The sequence below is a fragment of the Pteropus alecto genome, unplaced genomic scaffold (assembly GCF_000325575.1).
Source record: "Pteropus alecto unplaced genomic scaffold, ASM32557v1 scaffold60, whole genome shotgun sequence".
Lineage (NCBI taxonomy): Eukaryota > Metazoa > Chordata > Mammalia > Chiroptera > Pteropodidae > Pteropus > Pteropus alecto.
Genome location: NW_006430726.1, coordinates 3,941,756 through 3,964,060, shown reverse-complemented (window position 1 = coordinate 3,964,060; position 22,305 = coordinate 3,941,756). Strand labels below are relative to the sequence as shown.

Below are 22,305 nucleotides of genomic sequence, written 5' to 3'. Positions count from 1 at the left end.
TGGTAAAATATTGTAGAAAACCTATATTAATGCAAATTATTCTTGTACATAGAAATGCAAATTAGTTGTGGCTGTTGGAATATAATTGATTATTGCTCTGTGGTCAGATACCTCTATGTAGAATTTTTTAGCATCCCTTATCTGCCCACATATATGTGTGTGTGCAGTGCGCATCTTTGAATTCTCTTGTGAACTAGTTGTAACATCTTATTGGTTCCCTGATTAGTTAGTGAGTTAAATACAATCTTTGACATGTGTTCATTTCATTTCTGCATGAGTCATGCTTATGTCCTCTTTAAGATGAATTTAAGAGCATTCTAAAATGGAAAAAAAATTTTTTTTTTTAATAAAATGAATTTAAACATCATCCATATTCAAGGCATGGGTTAATAGGCCATGGCCTGGATTCATTCTGGAAACAGTTTATTTTGAAGTTCAAACTTATTTAAAAGGACTAGGACAAGACTGACAGTTCATAATTATGAATAATCAAGAAAAGCTCGAATAGCAACATGTCTTTCCTACCTAGCCATGCCGCTGGTGATTTAGACTCCATGCCCCAAGACTGACATATATATATAATTTTTGCTAGCAAAGGCCTAATAAGCCTTTCTTTTAAAAAGAAAAAAAGAAAAAGAAAGAAAGCAAAGCTAGAGTTAGTTCTTGTGCTTAGAAAACATAAATAAATATATTCATTTATGTTTCCAAATTTCCAATAAAACAGGGTCAAGGCCATACACTGTGGTCTTTCTGTTTTTGTCTTTTTTCCACCTCAGCTTTTTTTCAAGGCCTTAAAACTTGAGGAGCCAGTGAGTGTTGGGGAGTTCCTGGAGGGCAAACACCATTTTCATCCACGACTAGTAATAAATTCTCAGTTGACTCAAAATATTTGTGAAATTAAGCAATTTCCCTAGCGATGTAAAAATTTTTATGCATATATAAGGGAATTGGGCAGGCCTCAGGGAAGAACAGGAGAGAGAACCTCCTCCAGGCTGGGAGGCCCAGGGCACTGAGGCCCAGATGTTAATGTCTCTCCTTGGTCTTTCCCATCTCCTTCCCACTCCCCAGTCAGGTGGCAGAATCCAGGACAATGGGGAAGAGGGGTGATGGCTGATGCAGCTGAGGTGGGAGCTGTTCTGGCTGGACAGGCCCCTCTGGCTAGAGAGGTGAAGACCACTTTTACCTGCCTGAGAATTGCAGAAATAAATGGCAGGGAATCCTCTGCTTGGGGAATGGCACGCTGAGTAGACTAGAGAGCTGAAAAACGGGATTCTAGGGCACCAGCAAGAACACGATTTCTGGAATAGGTGACGCCCTCGCCTGCCTCCCCTGGCTAGGAACAGGTGTATTAACCAATGGAAAGGGGATATACCTGGGAATTGTGATGCTAATGGCAGGAAAGCAGAACATCTCTTTTCCACTAACGGTGTCTGCTTCGGGTTCCTTATGTGCAGTCTGAACTGGTCCGGAATCCGGCGGCGACGGACACCATTCAGGCCCTGGCCGCCCCGGGATGAAGCGGAGGGCTGGGCAGAGGAGGATGTGCAACACGGTCCTAGCGAAGGGCTGACGCCGCCGTTAGTAGCCGGCTGCTCCACGGTAGTCGCGTGAGGCTAGGAGGTTCGCATCTGCAGATTCCTCTCTGGGGGTACAGCCCTTGATCCGCCTCTCAGTTCTGGAAAGGTGACATCTGCAATCAAGTAGCTCGGGAATTGGGTTTAGCACTTGTCACCTCTCGGAACTGGGCGTCCCGGACTCTTGAGTCCTTGGAGGGCTTACGCGGGACTACATTTCCCAGAAGGCGCCGCGGTGATTGATAACTCTATTAGCCTACGGACGAGGAGGATTTCTCGTCATGAAAAGTGAGAAGCCAATGGCAAGAGGACAGGGGCGGTATTTTCCGGCGGCTGGCTGTCGAGCTCAGAGTCCCCACCTGTGTCTCGCAGTCCTGTCACGAATCCCGGTCGGGTTTCTGGGAGGGACTGCCCCGGCGTGGCGGGCCGGGGGCAGCTCCGCGGTGGAGGACTCTCTCTTCTGCTCCATCCCCGGCTGCGCCCTGGGCGGTGAGTGATCCGGGGACGGAGACAGCGGCCGCAGCTCCGGCGCGGCTGAGGGGCGTGAAGGGCTCGCCTGCCGCCCCGACGCTGCCTCTCGGGTACCGCGCTCGCCTTTCGGAGCCCGCAGGTCTCTGCCGAAGAGTAGCTGCGGTTTTCTGTGACGTCGTGAGATACCTCAGCCTCATATCCATTTTCTTGCACCGCGGTGGCGGTCCCCGAGTCTCAGCTTAGCCTCGTGACCCTCAGACCGCCGCACCCCGATTAGGGCCTGCGGCACGGCGAGGGGGTGGGGGTGGGGGGAGAATGGGTGGCGGTCCTACCCGTGCGGTCATGTTCCTATTAATAAACCCACTGACAAGCTGGTGCTTCTCACAATGGCACTTAGTCACACCACCTAGTGCTCTAGGGCCTTTGAAGTACAGGGGGCAGGAGACAGGTGGGAAGCAGGGTTTCTGTAACCGTGGCTGACATCTGTCCCCTCACTCCCTCGTGTTTTGTAATGGATGTAGAAATTAAATTTATGCTCAAAACTTAGTACAATTTAGCAATGTCTGTAAATGGATACATGTCTCCATGAAAAGTGTCTGTATGTTCTAGTAGTTCCAGTTGCTTTGATTGGTGAGACGAAGATGTGAAACAGTAAAACTCCCTCTCCCCGGTCTGGTCCATCCTCCACTGAAATGCAGAATTCTTTGTAGCAGTTTCAGGGGCTGACTTGTGTTTGTTTCTGCTGGAAACTCTTTAGGGGAGTGAGGGGGACCGCGATGACTTACGTTTCTTTGTGACTCCCAATGCCTTACAGCATATTACTTACTGAATAAATTACTCATCCATACAGTAATCCGAGCATCTTCCCCCAAATAATTTTTTCATAATACTGCTAATTTTATTTATGTGTTAATGATTGTTTTAGGCCCCCAAGGGTTTTGTTTGTGTTTATCCCGATTGAATTTTACTTAATTACACAGTTTATCAGCCTTTTTTTTTTTTTTTTTATCCATGTCTTTTAGGTCTCAGTTTCTGACATTAAGGCTTGAAATAGAATGGTACTCAGGGCTGTTCCCTTTGGGGTTCTGCTTGGTCTGTTACTTGAGGTTGACATCAAATCTACAAGCCAAGAAAAATCAGCTGTCCTCATAAGTAATATGAGCATAATTAAGTCCACAGTGCCTAGCATGCTGAGGAAAATGTAATTGGAGAGATTTCTAAAGCTTTCCAGAAATCAGTTATACTTGCACACTCTCTCCTTTGTTTATCTTGTCTGTCATGGTCAATTCGTTCCTCAAAAAGTTGGTGTGTGCAAAGACAGGGTTCTGTTGATATGTTTGGGAGGCCTAGGACTCTTTTAGTGATGGGAAAGTTGGCCAAGGGAAGGTTTATGTAAAAACAGAATAAGAAAAGCAAATCTTCTGTGGTTGATGAAATGTACCTCAGAGCTATTCTAGTCAAGGTGTGTGTGTTTGGGTGTACTGGTGGCCTTGGTGGCTTGTCGTTTTTCAGATCATGCTGGAAATATCCAGAGAGCTATTGATACGTACTGTGGTCTCTTGCTTTAGGATCTGATGACCCCCAATGATGTGGCTGGGGACTTCAGGGAAGAGTGGGCTACCTGGACACTGCTTAAAGAATCCTCTCCAGGGATACCACCCAGCACCGTTAGAAGAATGGGCTCTCAAAGGGTAAGGATGCTTACTCAACTTTAGATTTAAGACAGATATTTTGAGAGGGCCCAGATCTGAGTGGCCTCTGAGGATGTTGGTCTCTTAGAGCTCCACGTCTCTGTGACAGTAACTAGTGCCTCCCTGGCAGAAAAAGAAGGGCTTCCATTTTTATGGCACTTTATGGTTTGCAGAGGTCTTTGATATTTACTGTCTTATTAGTATCTTACCATAACCCTTTGATGTATATATTCCCCCTTTTCCAGCTCAGGACACTGAGACTCAAAGTTAAGTGCCAGAGGTGAGAGTCCAACTTAGGTCTTTCAGAAAGACCTAAGTTGGACTCTCACCTCTGGCATTTACACACATACACATGGTGTGTGTGTGTGTGTGTATGTGTGTGTGCAGATATATATGTAAAATGTTCACATTGAAAAAAGAGACAAGCAAAATGAAAACAAAAGTCATCCATCCCACCACCGATATATAATTAAAAGCATAATATATAAGCATATACGTAAAATTAAAAACCAAGCATATATATAATTAGAAAATAAAAGGAAAAATTGGGATCATACTGTAGATACAGTTATATATTCTACTTATACATTGCATTGTGAATCTATTTTGACAATAAATATCTTTCTGCATACCATAAAATAATTAGTATTTTGTTGTATGAATACAATAATTTACATTAGATTGAACCATATATTTCACCATTTTTTACTTATAAAATGGCAGTTTCATATGACTCAAATATAATTACTCCTTTGTTGTGGGACATTTAGGTCATTTTAAAATTTTCATCAGTATTAATTCTTTTTTTTAAAGTCTATTAGTTAATAATTAGTTAATAATTAGCTAATATGTCTTTTACATGCTTTTTTTCATTTTCTTAGAATTCCTAGCATTAGAATTGCAGGGTCAAAAAATCAGTACATTTCTAAGGTATTTGATGCTTTTGCCAAATGCCTTTCAAAAAGATTGGATCAACATATTTTTTTCCCCACAAGCATTATATGAAAGTGTCCATTTCTTCATATTCTCCTATAGTAGTGGATATTATAATTTAAGAATCTGGGTTAAATAATAGGGATAGCTAACATTTATTGAGGATTTACCACTTAATCCTTACAATTCTAGGTCATCCTATTTTATAGATGAAGACACTGAGGCCCAGAGAGTTTAACTAACTTTCCTAAGATCACACAGCTAGTGAGAAGCTGGATTAGGATTCAAACTCAAGCTATAAGACTCTTGAGTTTGCACTGTTTACACCTACAACATATTGCCTAAATATATCATAGTTTTAATTTATTTGAATTTCTTTGATTAATAGTAAGGTTAAAGGTTTTTTATATATTTATAGGCTGCTTTTTTTTCCTTTTGTGAATTGCCTATTCCTGTCTTTTGTCTTTTTTCTTCTTCTTCTTCTTGTAAGTGTTAATCTTTTTCTCATGGCTGTATCAATTGCTGCTCTCCTGGGAAAATTTTAAAGCCCAATATTATAGTGAACTTCCTTGTACTGAAGGCTCTGTTTTCGATAAAATTATCTCTCCACATGGGTTTAGGTTTGTGCCTTCCGAGATGAGTTATTGTGCTTACTATCGAGTTTCTATGACCCATTTGATTTTGTGTTTGTTTGTTTTTAATGGGAGGAAAAGGCCTTTCTTCTCAGCCTCTTGGGCTGATCATCCTCTCGTATCACTTCGCCATGGCTGCCCTTTTAATGAGACCAAACACACATTAGAGTCTCCCTGGGTGTTCTCTTCTACCTAGGGAAGGAGAGGGCTTAGATTTTGGCCCGGCCTTGTGTGATTATCTCAGATTAACATCCTACGTTCGTCTTCCTGTGTAGGATTACTAAACCAAAGGTACTCTCCCAGCTGGAGCAGAAAGAAGAGCCATGGATCCTACCACTCCAAAATTTTGAGGCGAGGAAGATCCTAAGGGAAAGTCACACAGGTGAGATGTGAGCGTTCCCTGGTGGGAGAAGAATTCGGAATGCTGCCCTAGAGTTTTGTTCTTACTATTAGAAGTTTAAATTTGACTTCTTGGGCAGTCGGGAATTGACCAATTAAAGTCTCTTTCTAAGTAAGCATTTCACTTTTGTTTTGAATATAACAGGAGTTGTCCACTTTTGTTTTGAATATGACAGGAGTTGTCCAATTTTGACAAGATGTAGCATACTCTTGAGGGAATTAAAGGTCACCTCGAGATTCATCTGGCCATCTTAAAGTACAAAGGGTTTAGGAATTCACGTTTTCCGTAATCTCAATGACTCTCAATAAACTTTTCAGAAATTGAAAACCAAAGTAGTGAAATTAAGCATAGTCTGTTGCAAAAACACTAATTTTGATCTTTGTTGTTGCTTTCTGATGTTCATTCCCGATAAGCGATAGCTTTATTCTTTGTTACTTCTGTTAATTTTTCAGACTTTGAAAATCAAGTGGAAAAACCCAAGCCAGACATTTCTGAAACAGCAGAGCAATGTGGAATGTCCTTAGAAAGGGCCGGTAATGATATTTCTCATACTCCTAGTTGGGGAGGAAGCTGGGAGAGGGGCCTTGAATTAGAAGGAGAACATGGAACCCTTCCAGCAGAGGGCAGTCAGGAGCCTTTTTCACAGGACAAGGATTTAAGCGAGCTCCTGAATGGTTATGTAGGAAAGAAACCTGTGTGTGCAGAATGTGGAAAAAGCTTTAACCAGAGTTCCTATCTCATGAGACACCTAAGAACCCATACTGGTGAGCGGCCTTATAAATGCATTGAGTGTGGGAAAAGCTTCAAACAGAGTTCAGACCTTGTCACCCATCGCAGAACACACACGGGAGAGAAGCCCTACCAATGCAGTGGATGTGAGAAAAAATTCAGCGACAGCTCAACGCTCATCAAACACCAGAGGACTCACACGGGCGAGAGACCTTACGAGTGCCCAGAGTGTGGGAAGACTTTTGGGCGGAAGCCACACCTCATAATGCACCAAAGAACCCACACAGGAGAGAAGCCGTACACGTGCCTCGAGTGTCATAAAAGCTTTAGTCGAAGCTCAAATTTCATCACTCACCAGAGGACCCACACAGGAGTGAAGCCTTACAGGTGTAATGACTGTGGGGACAGCTTTAGCCAGAGCTCAGATTTGATTAAGCACCAACGAACCCACACAGGAGAACGGCCCTTTAAATGCCCAGAGTGTGGGAAGGGCTTTAGAGACAGTTCTCATTTTGTAGCTCATATGAGTACTCACTCAGGAGAAAGGCCTTTCAGTTGTCCTTATTGCCACAAAACTTTCAGTCAGAGCTCCCATCTGGTCACGCACCAGAGAACACACACAGGCGAGAGGCCTTTTAAGTGCGATACCTGTGGGAAGGGCTTCGCCGACAGCTCTGCCCTCATTAAGCACCAACGGATCCACACGGGAGAAAGACCCTATAAATGTGGCGAGTGTGGGAAGAGCTTCAATCAGAGCTCGCACTTCATGACCCATCAACGAATCCACTTAGGAGACAGACCCTACCGATGTCCTGAATGTGGCAAAACCTTTAATCAGCGCTCCCATTTCCTGACACACCAGAGAACACACACAGGAGAAAAACCTTTTCATTGTAGTAAATGTGACAAGAGCTTCCGTCAGAAAGCACATCTTCTATGCCATCAAAACACTCATTTGGTTTAGGAAATAATTGTTAGTGGTTCTGCTGCTGCTCCCTTCCAAATTTCCATTGCTACTGTGTTTAAAATGTCCTAAACAGGGAAAACCTGAACTTAGGCGTCAGTGGATCAGGTTGGGCCCTAATCTGTTCTCTTTCTTTCTTTTTTTTTTCCCCGTATTTTATTTTTATTTTTTTAACACCTATAGCACTTGGTCTTCCTAGGTGGTCTCCCATCCAAATACTAACCAGGTCCAACCCTGCTTAGCTTCCGAGATCAGACGAGATCAGGCACGTTCAGGGTGGCATGGCTGTCGATGATAGTGAAGATAAACCTATAGGATCCAAATAATGTTCTGAACACAAAAGGCATTCTTTTGGTGTTTTTGACTGACTCTTAGACAGGGAAATATGAGTTAATGCCTGGTTATTAAAAAAGAAGTGAGATAAATGTGACCTAGAGATCTCATCTAAGCCAATTAGTACAGTGCCTGGCACAAAGTAGGTGCTCAGTAACTAAATGATCACATTATCGCTATAATGATTAATATTTGACATCTTATATACAGCCCTCAATATAGTGCCTAGCCCTTAAAAGACAATACCAGGTTGGCTGTTTATATCGACTTATTACTCAGTAAGGAATTTATTAGTGCAGACCTGCAAGCCCAGGATTTGCAAGAAATTAGGTTGGCAATAGAAGATTTGGGTGTAAATACACAGATTTAATAAACAGAAAATAGTCTCCCAAACCAGTGCTATGCAGGCATTAGTCACCAGATGTCTCATTGCCATGACAAGGCAGAATTACCGTAGAGGATGTTTGCGGTCTTGTGACTTAGAGGCTGAAAGAATTTCAGAAGCCTTTTGTACAGCAGTGTCTGAGGTATTCCCGTTGGAAGTTGTTGCCATCTGAGGCATAAGAAATATCCGGTGACAAACAAGCCAGAGGGACCTGGAAGAGGACTGTAACATTGTGGAATCAAAATTCCTGAGAAGGTTAAGTGATATTACAGGGATCCTTCCTGGCATTCGGCTAAAGGAAACGACTCTTGTTTTTTAATTGCTGGGCCATTGGCTCTTTAGTTTTAAGTAATGCAACCCTCTGATCCTTTTAGGGTCATTCAGTCTATGCACTAGTACATTCCTATGTTTAATTGAAACACACTGAAGGAGGTCGTTTAGAAAGAACACTTCCCCACACTGGGAAGATGAGGTGTTAGAGTACTGGTCCTGATGCTTACTTTGGCCAGACTTCCACCTTCTTTCAGGCCCTACCCCACCTACCAGACAAGGTTGTGAGGATCTAACACACACACACACACACGCGCGCACGCACACGTGCGCACACACGGGCACACACGGACATAAGCACTTTGTTGTTAAACTATGAAGTGTAATATCTCTAAAGTTTAAAGTTATATAGTATTGTTGCTAATATCTTTTTTCCAAGGAACTCTGGTTAATATTTCTTCAGACGGCCCATTTTCTCTCATAATGAGGGACTTCTTTTTTTACCTGTTGAAGACCTAAGGCCTGAAAATGCCAAACGATTCATATAGGTCACATAGTTCACAGAAGAGCCAGAATTTGGCCACAGGTCTTCTCTTCAGCAACATGGAACAGACCAACTCTGGGATTTGTTAGCGTCTCTGAGACACTATACGACTGGAGAACCCATCTTATACCCATCAAACCACTCTGAATATGGACATGATGGAGGGATGTAGCCTAAGTTCCCGGGAGCTTTCCAGGATCCTGGCCTGGGGGTCCTTGATCCTCAAGGAATAAGAGTGGACAGGTAAGGGCAGACTCAAGGGGTTAAGGAGGGCGTTGGGTGTTTAATACTCTAGGGAGAAAAGTGCTTGCCTGAAAGTTTTTTCTTTCAAGCCTTCCTGTGTTAATACAGACTAAATTATTACATCAGCCTTGGAACACTGGTGCATTCTTTTCCATTATATGGAATACCGCTGAGTGCTTTAACTCATGAGGAACATAACTCAGCTGATAACCTGAGTTCTTTCTTAGGGTAATTAGATAACTGACCAGGAAAAAAAAATCTGGTTAATCCAGTGCAGTGGTTCTCAGAATGTGAGCCCAGACGAGTAGCATTAGAATCTGGAAGCTTTTTAGAAATGCAAATTATGAGTCCCCACCCCAGATTTACTGAATCAGGAACTCTAGAGGTAATATATGTGAGCTCCAGGAGTAACAGCTCTCCAGAGTGGAAGTGTTTTGGCCAAAGGTGGGATATGGAATGAGACAGCATGGGGTTGAGTAGGATATTTCTCAGAAGAGACATTCTGAGAATTTTGCACTGGATTAATGTAAAATGTCCGGAAAGCATGTCCCACAAGAGGGAGGCAATTAGAGGACATAGAGGGACACAAAAGCCACATTATTAGCACAAGCAGGCATAATCATAAACCCAGCTAGGAATGTGATGTGTGTTCCTTGTCTGTGAGTGACCCTAGATTTAGGAGGCAGGATGTGACAGCAGCACGGAACCGGAGGTTGGAAGACCCAGCTTCTAGTTTCGGTGTAGTTATTCACTAGCCAGTTGATCGCTCTAGGCATTGGTCTATCTGTTAAATCAGAAAAGGATTGTTCTATTTCAAACACTTTGCAAATTTAGGGCTCCCACAGACCCCAGAACCGTCCTGTGATGTTAGCAGACTCTTCCACATGTGCACCTTCATGCTCCAGGAGGATAAAATCAGGCAGTCTGCTCTCTCCATCTGGCTCTCTGTCTCCCACTCCTCAGCCCTGCCCCAGGTTCTTGGAGGAGAGGTGAAACCTCATAGCTTTTGGCAGAGTCAGCACAGTTACCTCCAAAGTAAAGACTTCCCCCCACCGCCCAGCGCTCCCCATCCCAACTTCCTGACAGTATTTAACACACAGGTCACTGGCTTGTAACATAAAGTGAGTTTTTTTCTATTACCTTGATTTTCATGTTGCATACCTACAGATGTGTCTATTCTGTAAGACGTGAGCTCTTCAGGGGCAATGTGTGACTTGCTCTGTGGCTTTGCTACCTCCCTCCCACCCCCCAGCCATGAGCTGGGAATACTTAAATGGTATTGGTGAGAGTGGAAGTAACTGACACGCCATATTTTCTCTTCGTTTCTACCCTGTAACTGGGCCATTGGCTTCTTGCACATGCTCCGCACCTCCTCCTCACTTCCTCACTTCAAAATTCACATCATCACCAAGCCCTGTCAATTTTACCTCTCAGATTCCTCTGAGACCTATCAGTCTCTCCATCTCACTGCCACTCCCTAGTTCCAAATGACCACCATCTCTTACATGAATTCCTGCAGTAACCTCCCAACTGATAGCCCAGATTTTATTTTTGCTCTATTTTCTTTTGACAGAAGCCAGAGTGATCTTTAAAAATCCTGAATGTAATCACATCACCCATGTGCTTAAACCCAGCAAGTCCCATTGCTTTTAAGATAATGACCCAAATCTTTTTAACCAGGCCTACAAGGCCCCCCTCAATTTTGCCCACACAGCACTCTAGCCTCTGTTGATAACGCCTTTTCTCTCACTCCCTGTGCTTTGACCCACTTGCGTTCCTTCTGTTCCTTGATCACATTGGGGCGTTGCACGCCTTAGAGCTAACTGTTCCCTCTGCCCAGAACGTTCCTCATCCAGGCTGTTGCTGAGGCTTCTATTTTTCAACCAGGTTTCAGCCTAAAACTCTCCTCTTTACAGAGACTTCCCCTGACTATCCCATCTCAGTCAGTCCTCCTCCCCCAACAGTCCTCCTCCCCCAACTGTCCCATTATCCTCTTTTATTTTCATCAAAGTCCTTATACCGGTCTCATATTTTCTTGTTTACGTATTGACTTTAGTAAATTCTGTGATTAGGAGGGAGCCATTTCTCTTGTTTACCATTCTTTCCCTGGCACCTAAAATAGTGCCTGGCACTTAGCAGGTGCTCAGAAAAGTTCATTGGATGAATTAATGAGTGCATGCTCACAGAGAAGAAACTCATGCTGGAAAAGTAGCAGTGTGAATGAAGCCAGACAGGTGAATGAGGGTCATGCCAAGAAGGCCCGTAGTTGCCAAACTGAGGAGTTTGGATATTATTCTCTGGGGAAGTGGGTGTTGCTAATGGTTTTCCAGTAGAGGAGAGGCGTGATCAGCACTTGAAGAAGTTTGATTTGGCAACAAGTTATGCGTAAGTCATATTACAGAGAGAAAAACCAAAGGCATTGGAACGATCCATAATACAAAGTGCTTAGCACAATATCTGGCCCATAGTCAGTCTCCAATAAGTGATCATTATCACCAAGTCCCATGGCAGCACTAGGAGGTGCTAGAACAATAAGGCAAGATCATTAAACTTTTCTATCTCAAAATAATTCTTCCTAGAGCCTATTGTCACATTCCTTCCCTTCCTCTTTTTGTCAAACTTCCACCACTGTGTAGTTATTCTCAGACTTCTCATGTCTAGACCCTTGTAATAACAAGAACTTCACTCACAAAAGTCTCTTCATTTCCACATCTGAGGGCCTCTTGTGAGTCTTCTTCCCATTCGACAACCATTTACTTTTTCGATACCACTTACAATGCTTCTTTTTGCAATTCTCTTCTTTCTTAGTAAATGTAAGATGGTTCTGCTACATTCCTGGCTACTCTTTGTAAAGGACCTTCTCTGGCCCCACCCCCAACATTCTGACCCTTGACCCTTTTCCTTTCTTTTTTCTTTCCTGTTCTGCACACTCATCTTGGGACTTCAATCATCATCTCTTAGAACATGGGTCTAGCTCAACCTCTCTCCTGGATTTTATACCTACAAGTCCAGCTGCATTGCAGAACCCTCCCCAAGGATGACTTGTTGCTTCCCAAGCCCAGAATCTCCAAATTAGAGTCAGCATCTGCTCCCTAAAGCATCCCTCCTGACGTCTCTCTTTCTGCAAATGACTCCAGCAATCTCTTACGTGCCCTTACCAGAAGTCTCCTGAGAGTTCTCTTTCTCCATTGTTCCCTATATTCCCAGTCATGTAGCCTCTGCCTCTGCACTCTCTCTCTCTTTTTAAGGTGTAAAAGCAACATGTGCTTTCTGTTAAAAAAAAAAAAAAATACAGAAGTGCCCATAGTGAAAAAATGGAAACGCCTATCTCTTCCTCATTCCCCATTCCACTCTCACTCCCCAGATCTAGCTCTGAAACCCCATGGCTTGCCAAGTCTGGCTGAGCTCCTCTCTTTCATCCCCTCCCCGGGCCCCGCCCCGCGCCCCCCCAGCGCCCACTGCCATCCTCTGAACTGAAAGGATAGTTTTCCATCTGGTCTCCTTGACGTTTACTTTTCATTCAACTCAGTGAACATTTATTGAGTGTCTCCTACACACCAAGTGTAGACCCTGGAGGTAGAAAGACACTAGACCCTGGAGGTAGAAAGACAAATAAGACAGTGAAAGATGTCCACATTTAAGAGCTGTTGGGCTTTGGGCAAGTTACTTAACTCTCTCTGACTCTTATTTCTTTATCTATAAAATAAGAATAATCCCAGTACCTTCTTCATGTGGTTGAGTGAGGATTAATGAGATGATGCATATCAAGCTTTGTACAGTACCTGATATGTTGTATCTGCTCCATAAATGTCAATGACAACAATGATAATGATAATCTGGGTCTTGGAAGAGTTTTGAAGAATAAGATTATCTACATGAAGAAAGATGGGAAAATATTTTTGGAAAAGGGGAGACAAGCAGTTTAACTGAAAGTAAAAGATTGAGGTAAAGAGTTGGGAGAACTTAGACTTTGTCCTCTACGATTACTTCTCAAAGTGTGAGCCAAGGAACACCTGCATTTGAAATGCTTGTTCAAAGTGTAGATTTATTGGCCCCACCTCTGACCAAGTTGGTAAAGTCACATGTGGCAAAAGATGCCTCGGGGAAAATGAACAAACTTCAGTTACATGCATTAACATGGATAAGCCTCAAAAAACTTAGTGCAGAAAATAAGATGCAGAAAAATACATATAGTAACGGTCAAAATGCAATAAAGGTAAAAATAGGCAAGCCTAAACACTATATTGCTTGAGCAATATGAACTCATGTATAAACTATAATGATAACAAAGGATTTGTCAAATTCAGGGTAGAGGTTAATTGAAATGGTGAAGAAGAATGCTAACTTTCTATTTCTTAATCTGGGTGTAGAGCACACAGGGTTTTAAAAAATTATTATTCTTTAATGTGCGTTATTTATATATATTTTATTTACAAGATATTTCCCAAGGGAAAAAAGTAAAAAAAGTAAATAGGGAAACAAAATGCCACTCTCCCAGAGACTGGCCTTTTCCACTTAAATCTCCAAAAGTTGAGTTGTACCAAGAAAAACAAAAAACAGTCCAAGTACTTGGGCCTGAACAGACTGCGGGCCAGTCCCTTCCATTCTCAATCACACACTTGCACTTTCTCTTTTTTCCTTCAGCTAAAAAAGCCTCTCTTTATGTAGTATGGGTAAATGCCCAGAAGATTTTAGGCCCATACTTCTATAATCAGACAGACTTGGCCCTCTAGTCTGAATGCAAGACAATGCTCTTGTGAGCACCTTTTTATTTTCCCTTCCTGAAAAAAAAAAAATGTTTCCACCATTTAGATTATTTCCACAGGGTGTGAACATTTTTACAGCTCTCATTACTTGCTGCCAAATCATTTTCTGAGCGAATTATACCAATGTACAATGTTACTAGCAATAAATGACTACCAGTCTCACCACACCCTCATCCTTGAAAAACAGTTTTGCTAGTTTAAACGGTAGGTTTCTTACATATTGTTTTCATTTGCATTTCTTTGATTAGCAATGAAGTTGAACATTTTTTCACATGTTAGTTTTTTCTTGTATTTTTTCTGTTGTTTGTAAACTTAAGAGTATAGGTTCAGAATCGAAAAACTTGACCATTTGGCTTTGAGGAAGTCACTTTATTTCCTGCTCCTTACTTTATTTCTCCCTCACTACTTTTTTTACTTTTTTACTTCATAAGTAATACATGTTCATTTTAGAAATATCAGAAAGTACAACTAAACAAACAAAAAAAGGAAAATCATCTATTGATTTTCAGTCCAAGTACTGAAAAGGATATACAATAAACAGGGTGGTTATCTTCCAGAGATAACCACCCTGTTTATTGTATATCCTTTTAAATATTTTCTCTAACAAAAATCTAAATATATCACCTAACCTGAGCCTGTTTCCTCATCTATAAAAAAATGAGAATACTTGTCTCTCAAGTTGATAATTAAAAGAGTTGGTATATATGAAATTGATTTATAAAGTGTAAGATGTTATATAAACGTAAGTTGCTGTTCTCATGACATAAAACGCCCTTTACTCTGCTAAACAGAATGCTGACGCCTGTTCCCTGAACACAGGCTGCCCTCTCCGGTACAGTTTCTTCTCTCTGGAATGACTTCCTGCCTCAATTCTTCCTACAGAATGGGTAGCCACTCTATTTTTTAAAAATTCAATATGCAAGATATGCAGAAGGGATAGAGGGTAGTGCAAAGAATAATCATGTACCTACCACACAGCTTAAGAAGTAAAATTTTGTCAACTAAAAGAAATTATTTTTACTGATATACTTGATTCTTATGAACCCTTCCCCAATTACAGCCCCTTTCCCGACTCATATTCCAATCTCCTGAATTTGGTATTTCTCACTCCTATGACTTTAGACTTATTTATGCTTTCTCTCTATATATATTTATATAGAGATATTGATATAGATTCCCAAAGCAATGTATACTACTGATTTGCATAAACTCATTTAAACTGTATACGAATGGGTGTCAAGGTAAGTATTCTATACTTTCCCCCCCTCAATATTATGTTGGTGAGAGTCAACTGTGTTGGTACATGTAGATGTACTTCATTCATTTCCTTGCTTTAATATTCAGTATATAGTCACACTGCAATTTATCTGTTTTTTCCTGATAATGGCCTTTTAGATTATTTCTGGTTTTTGCTGTCGTAGGCATTTCTGTGATCAACACTTTGGTTTGTCTCCCTGTGTCATGTATAGGGGTTTCTCTAGGAATGGAATTCTGAGGCCATAGATTAAGGGCATCTTTAACTAGATATTGCGTAATTATTTTCCCAAGTAGTTGCACTAATTTCCATCCTCATCAGTAGTGTATAAATATTCCTCTCATTAGTCTTCCTTGTCGACTCTTAGTTTTGTCAGACTTCTGATTGGTTCGAATGACGTTGCATTGTGGTTTTAATATGCATCTCTCTGATTAGCAGGGAAGTTGAACAACCATTACAAGTTTATTGTTAGTTCATGTTACCTCTTCATGGAATTCTGTTTATAAAATACTCATTCTTGAAGGCCTCTTTAAAACACTCCCTCTCCATGAAATATTTCCAGATCTCCTCCATCAAATAGATGCAATCTTCTTTGGATCTCTATAACCCTTTCTACATATTAAATTATACTTTTTATTTCATCTTGTAGTTATTTGTGTGCTTCTCTAAAGGGCAGGGACTATGTTTAACTCAACTTTATGCCCTTATTAGTACCTAATGCAAAGCAAACTTTTCATAAGTCTTTGTTGAATCAAATCATAGCCCTTCCCTGCTTATAAATTTTAAAATAAGAAACCTATTGTCTACAGAAGAGAGTTGAATCTCCTTAATGCAGAATTTAAGACTCTTACATGAACTCTGGCATCAACTTTCCTTTCCTCTCTCTTCTCCTGGTATGACCCTGCCTTCTGCCCAGATACTAGATTCTTTGTCCACAATGAGGTCCCAGTCTGTAAATGGTTGGCTTTTCTCCCTGCAGCCAGGATGGCAGGTCGTTCCCACCTGTTTTAGCTGCCTATCAGATTCTTTAAGAGACATTCTTAGAATCCTAAAGCCAGAGCTTGCTTTTATTAGTGAGCAGGGCTTTTGCTCTGAACCTGTCATTTGCATACTAAGTATAGGTTAGCTATCATTACTGGTAACCCATTGTCATCTGTAGATGTTTAAATGCATGCCGTGAGGGGACCCTGCCCAAGCACGCTTGTGTCAGGATCCAGTCCTGTGAAGGAGTCTGGTATTCTTTTCTCCCATCTGGTCTCTCTTTTCTACATACTTTGATCTGGCTCATGGTTCCTAAGTATGCCCCTTGATGTCCTTCTATTTTTCCTTTATCTTTAGCCTTGAGTCTGCAATAGTGTAGTGCCTTGTGGCCTATTCTAACCCCAGCCCAGAAACCAATTCCCCAACTCCATTCTGGTCTCTGTTGTCAGTTGTCTCTGGATCAGGACACAGGTGTTCGTAAATGTTTGTTGAAGGGTTTCCAGAGGCAATCTGGCATGTGAGGAAGTGAATGAACACCTCAGTGACAGGCTGTCTGTAAACTGTGGTGTTGAATAGTGATATGCCAGAGACTGTAGAATCAGAAAGACGTAGGCTTGATTCCTAACTCCAAATCTTATGACCTTGAGCAAACTCTCTCACCTCTCTTTGCCTGTTTCCTCACTTGTAATATGGGGATAACTTTGTCTTCCTTATAGGGTTATAGTGAGAATTAAATGAGACAATTCATATAGAGCATTTAGCACATTCTATAACATGGTGAGCAGTCGATAAATGGCTCCAATTATAAACAGATAGTTAAAAACTTTCGCTCTGTTCTGAAAATCCACAAGGTTGAAGATGTATTTAAAGTTATAATACCTGGCAGGGGCTATACTCAGACACAAGGTCCACAATATCCGAACACTCGAAGTACATGACAAAATAGGTTTTTTTCAAATGAAGACGTGAAGGAGAGTTAAATAGTGATAGGTAACACTTAAAGTTTACTGAAAATGAAGACTGGTTCTTAACAGAGACCCACTGGATGGTATTCTATAATTAGCTATATGTTGTCCCCTTTGTTCTATCTCTAGCCTGAGTTTACCCAAGTTGTTCAGTCTACAGGAAGACAGAGAAATGAGGTCAGAGATTGCATAGATCAAACGAAGTACTCATTTTATTATTGTACATCTACTCAAAGGACTCACTGAATGTGTGGAGTCAGTCCTGTCAGAGAGGAGCCCGGTGCCGGCAAGTAATGGTGCTTTTGTGCAAAATTTTATCATCAGTGTTTCTGGCAACACTACCTGGGGGCCACCTCATTCCCATACACCCAAATGTCCTTGGACATATGAATTTGTTTTCTAGTGAAGTCTGGGCAAGCCTGGCTAGATTCTTTGCTCAAGTCTTATAAGGTGAAAGTCAAAATGTTCCACTGGGTTAGGTTCTTATCTTGAGGATTTGGCAATAATCCCCTTGCAAGCTCACTTGGGTTGGTCGTTGACAGAATCACATTCCTTGCTGTTGTGGATGGGAGGTCCCTGTTTCCCTGTTGGCTATTAGCCGCGGGGGCAGGGGCACTCTCAGATCATCAGGGCTGCTCTCAGGTTCTTTCCACATGGCCCCCTCCATCTTTAAAACCAGCAATGGCCCATTGAATCCTTCCTGTGTTTTGAGTCTCTTTGACTTGTGCTAGGAGCTGGAGAAAACTCTGTTTTTAAAGGGCTCATGGGATTACCTGACCTATCTTAAGGTTAGCTGATTAGCGTTTGACTGAACAGCCAAGGATTGGGAATTTTGGGCAGCCATCCCAGAATTGTGCCTGTCATAGCATAGCTACAGTCTCCTGAAAAGCTAATCCGTGAAGTCCTTAACATCTGATCTTCATTAGTGTTGAGAAGATACAGCCTCAGATTTTCCAGCCTCTTTTACAAGACGCTGGTATCCAAAATTCTCTATATTCTGATACAAGACAAGGGACCAAGTCAGTCAAAAGTGTTACCATCTGTTCTATGGAATCCATCCTTCTGGAAAATTTTTACATAAACTGTATAAAAAACAGATTTTAAAATTCCAACAAAAAGGATGCTACATTTGTTAACTATTCACACTGAGTTTATTTATCCAAATTTCTGGCTTTGAGGAGTTAATTATCTATCTGGGAAGATGGACAGATAACTAATTATTATTCAGTGAGCTAAGTGCTATAATAGAACCATATAAGGTCACACACTTCCTGGAATTCAAGACACCTTTGATTGTGGGATGCACCATCAAATTCTAACAGCCTTTTGGGACATTAAGAATATCCTATCAAATGCATATGTTTTAAAAGACTTCATCAACAATAGCAGACATTTACAACTGGAATGACAAAATCAACGTTAGAGTCAAGCTTCTTATAAAGAGTCTAATTCTATTTGAATCTACTCAGCCATTCCTAAAATGTGGACTCTGTCATCAATTCTAGCTCTGAAAGTTCTTTGACCTTTTCTCAGAATTTAAATTCACACATGTGCAAGCAGTGACAGTTGTTATTTTTCCATGAAATTTTCTCGCTACCTGGTGTCTAACTAGTTTCTTTTAACACTGATTGTAAGACCTAACCTGATTTCATAAGTATTACAAAAACCTTGGGACTTATTTTTGAAGACATATGGTTTTTAAAGTGCTACTGGGAAATGAATGAGGAAGTGATTAATTTAGCCTGGGGAGGAGGTGCTCTTTGAATTGGATCTGGGAAGTTGAATAGGAATTTCCCAGGCAGATAAGAGGCTAAATGGTATTCCAGGCCCAGAAAAATCTCTATTATAGTGCTTATCTGAAGCTATCCTGTTAATATTGCTCCATTCCCAGGAGTCTATCAATTCTCGAGGTCATGAACCAATTTTATCTCTCAAAATTATTTTGCCCTTTAATTTTTATTTATTCATTTTATATTTACCAACTCTGTTACTGACAAAATAGCATTTTGTGTAGCTGATATTAAAAAACTTGGTAAATATGAAGACATAAATAAACAAATCCCACACAAATCCACTGTAAATCCATCACCTGGAAAAAACACTGTTAATATATTGGTATATATGCTTCAAGGCTTTTTTGTATTCATATGCATATCGTATCTATCTATATACTTTTAGAGCAAAAATGTTATTTTCACTTAACCATCATATTAGAAATACTGATCATTGTTTGCCTACCCAGCCTACCACTGAAGCAAATAATGCCCAGCTCAGTTTTAACTGGCCATTTCTCCTGACCACAGCTAGTTGAACTAAAGGAATGGTATCTGATCCAAGTCAGAGACATACCCATGGGCTGAAAAGATGAGCTGGGCTAATCATATGCCACTGGATTATGGAACTGGGCAACTGAGATTATCTTCAATGGAGCTGATGGTTTAAGGATGCCATGGCCTTGAGTTAAGGCCATGGCAAGCCAAATGAAAGCCAGAGTAGTGAGGGAACAGAAAAAATTAGAATGGAGGAAGCTGGTTGTCAAAGAGAGGAGGGTAGAGCAGACTCATAGAGAAGCAGAAATGCACAGAGGGAAAAACAAATCCCATGCCTTCACTCTTCCATTAGTCCCGTTTTTTGTTGCCCCAGTTCTAGTCCCTATGTATCTTTATTATAACTGCCCTCTTTCTGGCCTTTTTTCCTTGAGAGGTAAACAAATGGGCCTCTATTCCTTGTAGCCAGTCAAACCTGACCAGAACCACACATTGTCACTTGTAAGGCTGTATATCAATCCGTTGTGTGGAGGTGCTGTCAGTGATCTAAAAACCCAGTGATGGGCATTTAAGACATTTCCAAGGAGCATCTTCATCACTAATTTTTGTGCTGTAAAAAAAAAAAATTTGTTATGATCTATTCCAACAGGAGAAATCCCTTGTTTGAAGGAGAGCTGCATAATACCAGGTTGGACTTCTGAAAGATTGTGTCAATTTACAGCCAATGACAGGGCATGACAGTGGTTCCTTTTTCAGCCCTTTGCCAATATATCAATTAAAACAAAACAAAACAAAAGAACAGAAACGTTGTTACTCTGACAGGCAAGAACTGGTAAGTGGCCAGTTATGATCTTAATGTGCATTTCTCTGAAGTTTGTGTTTATTGACCATACATGTGAACTTTGTCATCAGGCAGCCCTGGGTTTGAGTTTCCGCTCTGCCTCTTGCTGTGCTGTGTGACTTCATTTGAATTCATTGGTTCTCCATTTTCTTATCTGTAAATTGGAGATAATAATTGTTCTTACTTTGTAGATTATGAGGCTCAGATAAGTAAATGCAAAACATTTAGTCCAGTAAAACCTCAGTACATTTGTTACTATAGTTATGAAGAATGATTTAATTTGTTACCAACAGATAAAGCTGAGATATCTGAAACTCAATGGGATGTCGATTTAATACATGTTAGAAGTGTATGGTTCTAGGAAGAGGAAAGAGCAAAAGGCCATTAGATTCATAACCTTTATCATTGGAGAGAAAATATATTTACATATTTGGATATGTACTCATTACAAAAGTTTTTAGAATTGTAATAAAAACATATGTGCATATCTTAAAAGCCAAGAAATATAAAATAAAATCAAAAGATAAACTGGGTATATAGGACTTGCAGATTTCTAAGCGTAGTATTGATTGAGACAATGAGTTTTGAAGTCTGTGACATAATATAAAAAGGGCTCCAAATGACACTTGGAACAGTGAGAAGAATGGCTCTGAAAGTCTGCAGCTCTGGGACTTATGTCTGATAGAAACCACTGATCAAAAACAATCTTAGTTAACTAGGTTGGAAACTGTCTTTCTTAGCATCTCTGTGTCTTTCAACTCAGAGAAGCTTTAGAATTGAGTACAGGAAGGCTTGATGGGGTCAGAATTATGGGATTAATATGTTGGTTTTATGAAGAAATATGTGCATATTTCACATTTTATGCACTTGCAATATTTAAGAAAACGGAGTTTCTTAGAGTGACAGCCTTATAACTATTATTTTAAATGCATATTTAAGTTAATTTTAGGCTCAAGATTTTGAGTTGAAATCTTAGTGTACACAAAGAACTGGGCCATCTAAGAGAACTTTAGATTCATTATATTTTTAAGTTTATCTGAGTTGTAAGGATTACTAAGCCTTGAAAAGGTTTTAGGTCAGACAATTGAGGAATTTCAAAGAAAATCTATTAAGTTTATAGACATGATTTTAAATGTTTGAAGATGTTGGATTAACTAAGCTTGTGAATGGGATCAAAAATTATTAAAAGTTTCTGAAAACCGATTGGTAGAATATGTTAGACCTGACTGAGCACTTCTGTTAACAGAGAATGTAGCAGGAATAAGGTCAGCGTCCAACGCGGTAAACTTGAAGTCTGCGGGATTCACAGGTGAAAATGTCTATTACACAGCCGAAAATACTGAGTTGGGGCTTCTGGAGGAGCTAGCCTGGTCTGGAGATACATAGATTTAGGGCTCTTCAGTAGTTTAAGGTGAGCGTGGATAAAGTTACTCAAAAAGAGTGGACAAAGAAAAAACGTTAGAGGGCTGAGGACATTTTTCCATCAAATTTTTTATGGGCAGTGCACAAGGTGCAAGGGGAAGAGCCATACCTAAAAGGGGAGGAGTCCCCTAAAAAGAAGAATTTGCAAAGATCAGTGGCAGGGTATCTAAAGGAAGGAAGTTTGGACAAACACAGTTCTCTTGCTTTAGCATCCACTTCTCAAATACTAGGGGTGTTGAGCAGTTCAAATCTGGCGACTGCTGGTGTATCCAGCAGAGAACTGAGGCCAGACTGCCAGAGTCTGCAGTCCCTTAGGGCAGTTTGGGTCCTGCTTGTGTCTCAGAGGAACACCATGGGCCGCTTCAAAGAACGCCGTCTTTGAGCCCTTTGGTGCAGGCAGGGGAAGGGAGAGAGTCTATGGCTTTTATTTCCAGCCACGGACTGTGGCAGCCTTTTGGTTCGAGGTGCGGATGAGACAGCGGCCGGGGACATTAAGATTTCAGGGCGGGGACCGGCCTTCGGCGCGGAGCAGAGCTATATATAAGCCCGACAGGCGGACCCGCTCCACCTCCTTCCTTCCGCCTCCTCAGGGCGTTGCGAGTGTAGACGGGGAAAGGGGCGGGGCAGGGCTGCTCGGGC

At 41.2% G+C, this 22,305-nt stretch overlaps 1 protein-coding gene and 1 pseudogene across 2 annotated transcripts; one reads left to right on the top strand and one right to left on the bottom strand.

The window, feature by feature from the left end:
• Positions 1 to 1,919: 1,919 nt before the first annotated feature.
• Positions 1,920 to 20,899, top strand: ZNF774 (zinc finger protein 774). Of its 2 annotated transcripts, XR_003047600.1 has the most exons (5): positions 1,920 to 2,063; positions 3,614 to 3,736; positions 5,577 to 5,683; positions 6,154 to 9,169; positions 20,053 to 20,899. XR_003047600.1 is itself a non-coding variant. In XM_006905288.3 (4 exons), exons 2-4 carry the CDS (start codon positions 3,630 to 3,632, stop codon positions 7,392 to 7,394), a joined length of 1,455 nt encoding a protein of 484 aa, XP_006905350.1. In that variant the 5' UTR covers positions 1,920 to 2,063; positions 3,614 to 3,629; the 3' UTR covers positions 7,395 to 13,004. The 2 variants fall into 2 exon arrangements, 1 of the variants encoding a protein (XP_006905350.1); XM_006905288.3 differs by lacking the exon at positions 20,053 to 20,899 and having other exon boundaries at positions 6,154 to 13,004.
• Positions 7,569 to 7,687, bottom strand: LOC112484081 (annotated as a pseudogene).
• Positions 20,900 to 22,305: the final 1,406 nt, after the last annotated feature.